Source organism: Pristiophorus japonicus, chromosome 11, assembly GCF_044704955.1.
Source record: "Pristiophorus japonicus isolate sPriJap1 chromosome 11, sPriJap1.hap1, whole genome shotgun sequence".
Lineage (NCBI taxonomy): Eukaryota > Metazoa > Chordata > Chondrichthyes > Pristiophoridae > Pristiophorus > Pristiophorus japonicus.
The window spans coordinates 5,814,915-5,827,201 of NC_091987.1; the positions used below are offsets into that span (position 1 = coordinate 5,814,915).

At 46.1% G+C, this 12,287-nt stretch overlaps 1 protein-coding gene across 1 annotated transcript in view; it reads left to right on the forward strand.

The window, feature by feature from the left end:
* Window positions 1-701: 701 nt before the first annotated feature.
* The window catches only part of cyyr1 (cysteine/tyrosine-rich 1), an 88,537-nt gene continuing 76,951 nt past the window's right edge, over window positions 702-12,287 (forward strand). Inside the window, exons 1-2 of the mRNA XM_070892859.1 lie at window positions 702-765; window positions 2,170-2,272. Coding sequence (XP_070748960.1) covers window positions 702-765; window positions 2,170-2,272 — 167 coding nt within the window. The remainder of the gene's footprint in view (window positions 766-2,169; window positions 2,273-12,287) is intronic.

Here is a 12,287-nt window from a genome sequence, read left to right on the forward strand (position 1 = left end):
ATTACGTTCTTGCGAAGCGCTTTGGGATGTTTTAAAGGCGCGTTATAACTGCAAATTATTGTTGTTGCAGTACCTTGAAAGGTTTAACTACAGGCGCTATGTAAATTGTTGAAACTTGCATAAAGATTGTAACGATTGGGGCGGTGGGGAGAAATGTATGAATAACTTTCTGCACAGCATACATTATAGCTTTTTTCTCTCCTTTACCAGTAATTTGGTTTAAATAAGGGGTTATTGAGCGCCGGCTACACCACCCAGTTTCCTTCTCGCCACCCACAGCGCTGTAATCTGAGAATACAGCGCAGCGTGGAGTTAGCCCAGGACACAGCAACCGCAGGGCTGACAAAGAGTAAAAGCTTTGAGAATTTAGTTTACGGAAATTCGAGCTCAGTACCAGAACTAAGAACAATAAATAAAAGTAACACTTTATTTTTTTTAAAAGTAAGATTCGCAAGCTACCAAGCTCGGAAGGGCGGTCATGGAAGATGGCCACGGAACAGGGATGCTCAAGAGTTAGATCTTGGAAAGGGAAGTCTTTCGATCTGTCTTTCCCTTTCTTTTATCGTGTTGGATCTGAGATCTGATCGCCGGTGAAAACATCTGCTGGGAACGTGCGCCAGGGAGTTACGGCTTGGCTAGCCGGCTCGATAACTTTTCAAACCTGGAATATTAAAAGAGCAGCAGTTTCGAATTGACCGTGGATGGACGTCTTGAGGAATTACAGAATCAGTTACTTACTTGCGTACCTTCTCAGTGTATTTTCAGGTGGGAAACACACAGCAGTTTGAGGAGCTGTGTTGCTTCATTTAGTTACATTTAAGAAATTATGTTGGCCTGAAACTGACAAAAATAGATGGGAAAAGCTGTGAGGAAAGATTGGAGCTTAAATATTTTCAGTGCAGAAAGAGCATTTTTAAAGACTCACAATATTAAATGCTATATGAATAGACCCTGAATAATGCTTTACATTCAGGCAGGAAAGTAGAACTAGCGGTGCTACATTTAAATGACTGAGGGATAGCTGAAAGAACTTTTCTCAGAGGGTGATGTTGCACTCTGCCAGATGAGGTAGAAACAGTAAATATATTTAGCTCAGCTCGATGCTGTAATGTAACTATTTCCACTGGAGCAGAGGAAGCTAAGAGGAGTTTTAATGGACGTTTTTAAAATGATAAAGGGCTTTGATAAGGTTATAGGGAAAGACTATTTTCTCGAGTTGGAGATCCAGTGGTGACGGGTCATTAAGTCCCGCCGCTGGGAAGGTGGGATCCGATCCTAGGTGAAGGTCCTATACCCGACCCCGGGGGAGGGAGGGAGAGGGGCGCGTTGCATGGGGGCTGATGGTGGGGGGACTTGGTGGGGACCAGCTCACAAGGATTGTTCCCGAGGCTCTCCTCGCATCATTGCCGCTGTCGGGAATCCCGAGGCCCGGGATCCCTGGCCGACCAAAGTTAAATCGGCACAGCAAGTTAAATCAGAGCCTCAGTGTAATATCTAATGTGCCAACCCGCCTCCTGGGAGCTGGGTCTCTGCCCAACCCCCCCCGCCCCCCCCCTGGCCCGTCTCTATTAAACCCGGAAGTGGGTGGGTTGAGGTCGGGATTCAAATTTTGAATATTTTAACCTCCCACCCGTTTTTGGCGTTTAAAACTCCTCCCAATGGGCTGAATGGTCTCCTGCTATAATGTTAACCTCTATGGTTCCAATGGGATAGTTGGAGTCACCATAGGCAGTCCCTCGGAATCGAGGAAGACTAGCTTCCACTCTTAAAATGAGTCCTTAGGTGGCTGAACAGTCCAATACGAGAACCACAGTCCCTGTCACAGGTGGGACAGACACTGGTTGAGAGAAAGGGGTGGGTGAGACTGGTTTGCCACACGCTCCTTCCGCTGCCTGAACTTGTTTTCTGCATGCTCTCGGCGATGGGACTCGAGGTGCTCAGCGCCCTCCCGGATGCACTTCCTCCACTTAGGGTGGACTGGTCTTTGGCCAGGGACTCCCAGGTGTCGGTGGGGATGTTGCACTAATGGGATAGTTGGAGTGTGAGACAAATGAACTATGTGCGGCTGAATGGCCTTCTGTGTCCTTTTCTAATGTTCTGAGATGGTAGGAAGCATTAATTTCGATAGCTTCATGTGTTTTACTGAGAAAGTGTTTTTGAATGATTCAGGGTGTCACACTGCACAATGTGAAGACTGCATCGCTTCCTACTGCTGCAGAGGTTCCCGTCCGTACTGCTGCTCTTACTACGCCTACATCGGAAGCGTCTTATCGTAAGTTATGTCCAACCAAATTATTTTGAAAACAGAATGCAGGCTCAAAGGATACCACAGTGATTCTTCCTGTTTTTGTGGGAATGCCCTGCTTAAAGCTAGCTGCAAAGAATGACTAAGAAAGCAATAAAGAAAGGAAAGATAGATGACGAAAGTAAACTTGCGCAAAACATAAAAAAAGATAGTAAAAGCTTTTACCGATATATAAAACGCAAGAGAGTGACTAAAGTAAATGTTGGTCCCTTAGAAGATGAGAAGGGGGATTTAATAATGGGAAATGTGGAAATGGCTAAGACCTTAAACAATTATTTTGCTTCGGTCTTCACAGTGGAAGACACAAAAACCATGCCAAAAATTGCTGGTCACGGGAATGTGGGAAGGGAGGACCTGGAGACAATCACTATCACTAGGGGGGTAGTGCTGGACAGACTAATGGGACTCAAGGTAGACAAGTCTCCTGGTCCTGATGAAATGCATCCCAGGGTATTAAAAGAGATGGCGGAAGTTAAAGCAGATGCATTCGTTATAATCTACCAAAATTCTCTGGACTCTGGGGAGGTACCAGCGGATTGGAAAGCAGCTAATGTAACGCCTCTGTTTTAAAAATGGGATAGACAAAAGGCAGGTAACTATAGGCCGGTTAGTTTAACATCTGTAGTGGGGAAAATGCTTGAAGCTATCATTAAGGAAGAAATAGCGGGACATATAGATAGGAATAGTGCAATCAAGCAGACGCAACATGGATTCATGAAGGGGAAATCATGTTTAACTAATTTACTGGAATTCTTTGAGGATATAACGAGCATGGTGGATAGAGGTGTACCGATGGATGTATTTAGATTTCCAAAAGGCATTCGATAAGGTGCCACACAAAAGGTTACCACAGAAGATAAAGGTTACCGCAGCGGAGTCAGAGGAAATGTATTAGCATGGATAGAGAATTGGCTGGCGAACAGAAAGCAGAGAGTCGGGATAAATGGGTCCTTTTCGGGTTGGAAATTGGTGGTTAATGGTGTGCCACATGGATCGGTGCTGGGACCACAACTGTTTACAATATACATAGATGACCTGGAAGAGGGGACAGAGTGTAGTGTAACAAAATTTGCAGATGACACAAAGATTAGTGGGAAAGCGGGTTGTGTAGAGGACACAGAGAGGCTGCAAAGAGATTTAGATCGGTTAAGCGAATGGGCTAAGGTTTGGCAGATGGAATACAATGTCAGAAAATGTGAGGTCATCCACCTTGGGAAAAAAAACAGTAAAAGGGAATATTATTTGAATGGGGAGAAATTACAACATGCTGCGGTGCAGAGGGACCTGGGGGTCCTTGAATCCCAAAAAGTTAGTTTGCAGGTGCAGCAGGTAATCAGGAAGGCGAATGGAATGTTGGCCTTCATTGCGAGAGTACAAAAGCAGGGAGATCCTGCTGCAACTGTACAGGGTATTGGTGAGGCCGCACCTGGAGTACTGCGTGCAGTTTTGGTCACCTTACTTAAGGAAGGATATACTAGCCTTGGAGGGGGTACAGAGACGATTCACTAGGCTGATTCCGGAGATGAGGGGGCTACCTTATGATGATAGATTGAATAGACTGGGTCTTTACTCGTTGGAGTTCAGAAGGATGAGGGGTGATCTTATAGAAACATTTAAAATCATGAAAGGGATAGACAAGATAGAGGCAGCGAGGTTGTTTCCACTGGTCGGGGAAACTAGAACTAGGGGGCACAGCCTCAAAATTCGGGGGAGCCAATTTAAAACCGAGTTGAGAAGGAATTTCTTCTCGCAGAGGGTTGTGAATCTGTGGAATTCTCTGCCCAAGGAAGCAGTTGAGGCTAGCTCATTGAATGTATTCAAATCACAGGTAGATAGATTTTTAACCAATAAGGGAATTAAGGGTTACGGGGAGCGGGCGGGTAAGTGGAGCTGAGTCCACGACCAGATCAGCCATGATCTTGTTGAATGGCAGAGCAGGCTCGAGGGGCTAGATGGCCTACTCCTGTTCCTAATTCTTATGTACTTATGTTCTTATGCAATAAACCACACTGATACATTGAAGAGGGTTTGGGGAAGATGGGCAAATAATTCCAGGGTTTAGGGCTTTGTTATGAGGTGAGATATGCAGAGCTGATTTCGCTGGGAAATAGAAGATTATGGGGAAATAATCAGGGTCTTTAAAAAGCCAATGTAACTATTTGTACTGCACATTTTTGACTGACAGGCGACAAGCCCCACCCCCTGTGAAGCTCTGCCCCCTCCCGGCCGAATCATTCCATGTGTGTTTGGTGCCGAGAAGCAGGACCTGAGGCTCTGACTCTCCCCCCGCTCCCCACCCCCCCCCCCCCCCCCACCCCCGGCTGCCTGGGCCCAATGGCGAGAGAGAGGCTGGGGTGGGGGAGAGAGAGAGAGGCTGGAGGGGGGAGAGAGAGAGAGGCTGGGGTGGGGGGGGAGAGGTTGTGGGAGAGAGAGAGGTTGGGGGTGAAGAGAGAGGCTGAGGGGGGGCTAGGGGGAGAGAGAGAGGCTGGGGGGGAAGAGAGAGGCTGGGGGGGTGGAAGAGAGAGGCTGGGGGGCGAGAGAGAGAGGCTGGGGGGAGAGAGAGAGAGAGAGAGAGGTTGGGGGAGAGAGAGAGAGAGAGAGAGGCTGGGGGGGTTGAGAGAGAGAGGCTGGGGGGGAGAGAGAGAGGCTGGGGGGGAGAAAGAGAGAGAGAGATAGAGAGGCTGGGGGGGAGAGAGAGAAAGGCTGGGGGGGAGAGAGAGAGAGAGAGACTGAGAGGGGCTGGGGGGGAGAGAAAGAAGTTGGGGGAGAGAGATTGAGAGAGGCTAGGGGGGAGAGGGAGAGAGAGGATGGGGGAAGAGAGAGGTTGGAGGGAGAGAGAAAGAGCGAGAGAGGCGGTGGGCGAGAGAGAGGTGGGGAGAGAGAGAGAGAGAGAGAGGCTGAGGGTCGAGAGAGAGAGAGAGAGACTGGGGGGGCGAGAGAGAGAGGCTGGGGGAGAGAGAGGGGCTGGGGAGAGAGAGAGAGAGGCTGGGGGAGAGAGAGGGGCTGGGGGGAGAGAGAGAGAGAGAGAGAGGCTGAGGGTGGAGAAAGAGAGAGAGAGACTGGGGGGGAGAGAGAGAGAGGCTGGGGGAGAGTGAGGGGCTGGGGAGAGAGAGAGAGAGGCTGGTGGAGAGAGAGGGGCTGGGGGGAGAGAGAGAGAGGCTGGTGGGAGAGGGAGAGGCTAGGGGGGAGAGAGAGAGGTGGGGGGGGGTGGTTGGAGGGGAGAGAGGGAACTCAGCGAAGACGGGTCACATTCTTCCAACCCCATACAAGGGACATCTTTGGAACGGATGATATCCAGAAATCACGACACTGTCACTATTCACTTCATACCCAATAAACCTGTTAACAATCCATACACAATGTCTGCCCCATCTATGGTGTGGCGGGGAGGGATGCACTTGGACTGGGGTAAGGCACTTCGGCTGGGGAAGGCATACACTTGGACTGGGGTAAGGCACTTCGGCTGGGGAAGGCATACACTTGGACTGGGGTAAGGCACTTCGGCTGGGGGAGGCATACACTTGGACTGGGGTAAGGCACTTCGGCTGGGGGAGGCATACACTTGGACTGGGGTAAGGCACTTCGGCTGGGGAAGGCATACACTTGGACTGGGGTAAGGCACTTCGGCTGGGGGAGGCATACACTTGGACTGGGGTAAGGCACTTCGGCTGGGGGAGGATGTACTTGGACTGGGGTAAGGCACTTCGGCTGGGGAAGGCATACACTTGGACTGGGGTAAGGCTCTTTGGCTGGGGGAGGCATACACTTGGACTGGGGTAAGGCACTTCGGCTGGGGAAGGCATACACTTGGACTGGGGTAAGGCACTTCGGCTGGGGGAGGCATACACTTGGACTGGGGTAAGGCACTTCGGCCGGGGGAGGATGTACTGGGACTGGGCTAAGGCACTTCGGCTGGCCCTTGCTGTCTTCTGGGGAGCTCTGTTCTCTGTCGCTTCAGGAAGTCAAAGTGGATCAAGTTACAATTTGCAAAGTCAGTGAGACCTTGGGATGGATGGTTCCAGTTAGACATTCCTGTGAAACTTCAGGGTGTGGCTTATCCTCTAAAAGGACCAATCAGAAACAAAGGGTAGAGCATGGCAGCTCTTTTGGCAATACAAAACGTGTCCTTAAAAAGCTGGGACTTGTAGATGATTTAGATGTAAGTAGGTTACTTGATTTAGACTGAGTTAGTGCCTATTAATTTGATTTACAGTGACAAAAACAAGTTGAGTTCTGCATGTCCCTCCCCATAACTGGAATCTTTCTTTTTCCTCTTCTGTGAAATTGCAGTGTCCAGTTGGCTTAGTTGGTAACACTCTTACATCTAAGTCTGACGTTTGTGAATTCAAGCCCCACGATGGACTTGAGTTTACAATCTAGGCTGGATAGTCAGTGAGTATCAGTATTGAAGCATTGTTTTATTGTTGGAGCTGCTGTGCTGTAGATGAAATGTTCGATGTTAAATATGCTATGGTACTATTTGAAGAAGATTGGGAGGAAATGCTTTGGGATATCTAAATGCAAGTCCTTTCTTTCTCTGAATCCTGTCCAACTTCATTTAAAGATAGTAGGCTGCCCAATTAAATCTCATCAACAATTTTTATACAAAATTAGAATAGCTTGTTTTGATTAAAAGTCAAAATCTCTTCACAAAGTTTCTTGTGTCTGGTATATGTACAAGGGCAAGAACTATCATGGTAAATGTACCAGTCGTTATTATTGAGATATGTAGGACAGGACTCACTGTCAAGGTTTATATAATGTTGATCAACGTTGAGACTTGTTTAACAGGTCAAATTTCAGGATACATATACCATAAATACAGTACTCTCATATCAGAGTCAGCAAATATCTTCAACGCTGCCTTTTCATATATTTATTTTGCTGTTTTATCCTATTAATCTTTTTTTTTTAAGTTCGTTGATGTGGGCAATACTGGTAAGAGCTCATTTATTGCCCATCCCAAAGTCTTCTCTTTGATTAACAATTGCTTTACAGTGGAATGCCTTACTAGGCCACAACAGTGAGGAGGATAGGAGCACGCTTCAGGAGGACATAGACAGACTGGTGAAATGGGCAGACACATGACAAATAAAATTTAATGCAGAGAAATGTGAAGTGATGCATTTTTGGAGGAGGAATAAGGAGAGGCAATATCAACTAAATGGCATAATTTTAAAAGGGTGCAGGAAGAGAGAGTCCTGGGGGTTCACATACACAAGTTGATAAGGCTGCTAAAAAGCTATCCAATCAGTTCTAGTCACCTCCTTTTCCCCCCATAGCTGTGCCAATATTTCCTTTGCAAGTACATATCCATACGGGATGCTTGGCTTTATAAATTAAAGCATAGAATACAAAAGCAAGGAAGTTATCCTAAACGTTTATAAATCACTGGTTAGGCATCAGCTGGAGTAGTGTATCCAAACCTGGGCACCACACGTTAGGAAGGATGTCAAGGCCTGGTGGGCTCGGGGCGGGGTGGCGGATGTGCAGAGGAGATTTACCAGAATTCTGCCCTTAATTATGTGGAGAGACCAGAAAAGCTGGGGATGTTGTCCTTGGAGCAGAGAAGGTAAAGGGGAGATTTAATTATGAGGAATTTTGATCGAGCAAATAAGGAGAAACTATTTTCACAGGTAGGAGGGTCATTAATCAAAAGACACAGATTTAAGATAATTGGCAAAAGAACCAGAAGAGAGATGAGCAGAATTGTTTTTTTTGCACAGGGTGTTATGATCTGGAATGCACTGCCTGATAAAGGTGGTGCAAGCAAAATCAGTAGTAACTTTCAAACGAGAACTGGATATATACTTGCAAAGGAAATACTGGCATGGCTATGGGGGGCGGGGGGGGAGTAGAACTGATTGGAGTGCTCTTTCAAAGAGCTGACACAGGCATGATGAGCTGAATGGCCTCCTTCTGTGCTGTATGATTCTTTTGATTCATACTTCTGTCACCTCAATACTCAATTTCTTCAATGTCCTCCTCACTGGCCTCCCATCTTCCAGCCTCCATAAACTCCAACTTGTTCAAAACTCAGGAGTATTAACTCCCACATTGGCTCCTGTTCACCAATCGACACTGCCCATGCTGGCAGTCTTTAGGTTCTTGTCCTCCAGTACATCAAATTCAAAATCCTCCCACTCAAATTGTCATTCTTCATGTATGTGCATAAACAATAAATATTAACAGGCCAGGGGGGGGCATCACATCCAAGCCCAATTCTGTTCTTCCCCAATGTGTATAGTGTCAACCATGAGCTAGAAGGTTGGGTTCAAGTCCAACTCTCGAGACTCAAGCACGAAATCTAGGCTGACACTCCAGTGCAGCACTGAGGGAGCGCTGCACTGTCGGAGGTGCATCTTTCAGATGGAACATTAAACAGAGGCCCTGTCAGCTCTCTCAGGTGAATGTAAAATATCCCATGGCACTATCATATCTCTGCAACCTCTTCCAAGTTGTTTTTGTTTTGGTGTTTTTGTTTGCTCTCCATCATAATTTTTATTGGATCTTTCTCTTTGCTGTTTCTGTGATTCAGTTTGCTTCTTATTTCTCTACATTGCCTCTGTGTCTTTATCTTTTCCTTCCTTGTCTCAGCTGTCTGTTCAACATTGCTGCCTCTCATTCCTTTGAATGTCCCATCCCATGTCTTGTTTACCCATTGTCTGTATGATTCTTGCAGCTGTCTCTGCCTTATTTGCTGAATTCCTCACCTTAAATCCTGCTTCTCGTTCGCTCTTTGCTTTTCTGTTTCTTTCACTCTTTGATTCTCTGTAATGTTTAGCATGTGCACTGCAGTGAAATGGCAAATGGGCAGCTTAATGTCAATTTGTGTATTTCCCGACTCCTGGAAACCCTGCAAGGTGGGAGTTTCAGAGAAATTCCACCTGCATCCTTGTTTCTTCATCAAGCCTGTCATCCTGATGAAATGTTAGAAATGGCTATTAAGATAACGTACGAAAGATAGAAGTCACAGAATTGCTGGTTCGCCTGTTGGTTCAGTTGTAAATGGCTGGTGTGGTCCTGAGCCATACAAACCAGGTTTGATTCCTCTTTTTTAAGTTAGCTCGTTTCCGCTGTGGTGATATTATAGACATCATAATTGGCCACAATCTCTGTAGGCTGGAAGGGGGGGACATTCAGTCCGGGTTTCCATTCCTGATCTGGTGATTCCTGCCAGAAAGTACATGTGTGTGAAAGAAAGACTTGAATTTATATAGCACCTTTCACCACCTCAGAACATCCCACAGTGCTTTACAGCCAATGAAGTACATTTGAAGTGCAGTCACATAGAAAACATGGCGCACAATTTGCACACAGCATAATCTCACAAACAGCAATGTGATAATGATCAGATAATCAGTTTTTAATGATAATTGAGGGATAAATATTGGCCAGGGCACTGGAGAGAACACCCCTGCTCTTCTTCAAAATAGTGCCATGGGATCTTTTACATTCACCTGAGAGAGCTGACAGGGCCTCTGTTTAATGTTCCATCTGAAAGATGCACCTCCGACAGTGCAGCGCTCCCTCAGTGCTGCACTGGAGTGTCAGCCTAGATTTTGTGCTTGCGTCTCTAGAGTTGGACTTGAACCCAACCTTCTAGCTCAGAGCTGACCCATGGTTGACACTATACACATTGGGGAAGAACAGAATTGGGCTTGGATGTGATGCCCCCCCTGGCCTGTTAATATTTATTGTTTATGCACATACATGAAAAATGACAATTTGAGTGAAATACTGGAGAGCTGCTAGCACCTGTGGAAATGTACCCAGCACAAATCAGCACCTTCAGGTGAGTAAAGGAGAGAAAATAGGAGGAGCAAAGTGTTCAGAAGGACAGGTGTGGAGCTGGGCTTCAGAACGTGTAAGAGTAAATTTGCGAGGGCCTGTGCAGGGTCTCATGTGCAGCCAGCACATTAAGAAAAATTCTGGATCAGTAAAGTGCAGGCTCATAAAACTTACCCTATGCGATAAAGCTAGTTTGTAAATCTGTGTGTTAAGTCTAGTTTTAATTCTGACTGCAGGTTATAGTTATCACATTATTAGTATAAAAGCAGGGAAGTTTTGCTACAGTTATACAGGGTTTTAGTGAGGCCCACACCTGGAATACTGTGTGCAGTTTTGGTTTCCATTTTACGAAAGGATATACTTGCTTTGGAGGCAGTTCAGAGAAGGTTCAAAGGTTGATTCTGGAGATAAGGGGGTTGACTTATGAGAAAAGGTTGAGTAGGTTGGGCCTCTACTCATTGGAATTCAGAAGAATGAGAGGTGATCTTATTGAAATGGGGCTTGACAAGGTGGATGCAGAGAGGATGTTTCCACTGATGGGGGAGACGAGAACTAGAGGGCATGATCTTAGAATAAGGGGCCGTCCATTTAATACTGAGATGAGGAGACATTTCTTCTGTCAGAGGGTTGTAAATCTGGAATTCGCTGCCTCAGAGAGCTGCGGGAGCTGGGACATGAATAAATCTAAGACAGAAATAGACAGTTTCTTAACCGATAAGGGAATAAGGGGTTATGGGGAGCGGGCAGGGAAGTGGACCTGAGTCCATGATCGGATCAGCCATAATCGTATTAAATGGTGGAGCAGGCTCGAGGGGCCATATGGACTATTCCTGCTCCTATTTCTTATGTTCTTATGTTCTTATTATTACACACAAATCACCTTTTAAAGTCAAAATCAGCTTTTGAATTTGATTTTTTTTAAATGTGAGAAAAAAAATCAAATGTAACAGGAAAGGTACCAATCATAGTGCTTCCCATCTATTGAAAATGCAAAAATCTATTTAAATCTTTTGGTCAATCCCACACTCATATTTTTTGAGAATGAACGGGTATTACAACGGACGTTACAGATTAACAAGCACCAGCAGCAATTCACGACCAAATATCCCTGTTGTTGGTTAAGAGGAATTTCAACCAGAGTCTTCTAATCAGTTGCATGGAAATTTTACTGTGTTTCCATGGTGGCTGTCTTGCCTAGCAACCAGAAGTTGACAACCTTGTTCTTTACCTCTTCATGCAATCAAACTGTCAAATGGATGGAGTCGTGTTTCCTTTAGTAGTGCTATCATGTCATGCCATGCTAAACGAGCTTTGATTGCATACAAGTTATACACAGCTCTGTCTTTGTGATTTCAAATCATTGTTTGTCTGAGATAAAAACAGAAAATTCTGGAAACACTGAGCAGGTCAGGCAGCAAATGTGGAGCGAGAAACAGAGTTAACGTTTCAGGTCGATGACATCACGTTAACTGTGTTTCTCTCTCTCCACAGATGCTGCCTGACCTGCTGAGTATTTCCAGCATTTTCTGTCTTTATTTCAGATTTCCAGCACCCGCAGTATTTTGCTTTTGCATTATTGTTTGTTTGAGTGTAGCTGTCTGTATGCATGTGGTTGTGTATGTTGAGCAATTGTGTAATCATGTGGTTAAATGTTAGAAAACTGCATGGTAATTTGACTGAGTGATTTGGTGTGTGTATGTTTGATTTTTGTGTTTGAGTGATTGTATATTTGATGAATCTTCTTCTTAGGCAGTCCCGCGTATCGAGGATGACTTGCTTCCACACCAAAAAGGGATGAGTTCACAGGTGTTTCGATGAAGGACCTGATATTCCGGATCCCGAACTACATGTTGAAGGGTGGAAGATGCCTGTGCGTGGATTTTTTTAACGTGGGGTGGCCGTTACACACCAGCCACCACACGGGCTTGACAGAGCTAGGTCTTGATCCAGTGGCAAGGATTAACCAAGACGACTGGACACCAGCTCTGCTGCACGGACCTAGTGTGCACACATATCGCAGTGTGGGCTGGTCCGTGCTGCCCCTGGGCCTTAGTTTGCAGGTGCAGCAGGTAATCAGGAAGGCGAATGGAATGTTGGCCTTCATTGCGAGAGGGATGGAGTACAAAAGCAGGGAGGTCCTGCTGCAACTGTATAGGGTATTGGTGAGGCCGCACCTGGAGCACTGCGTGCA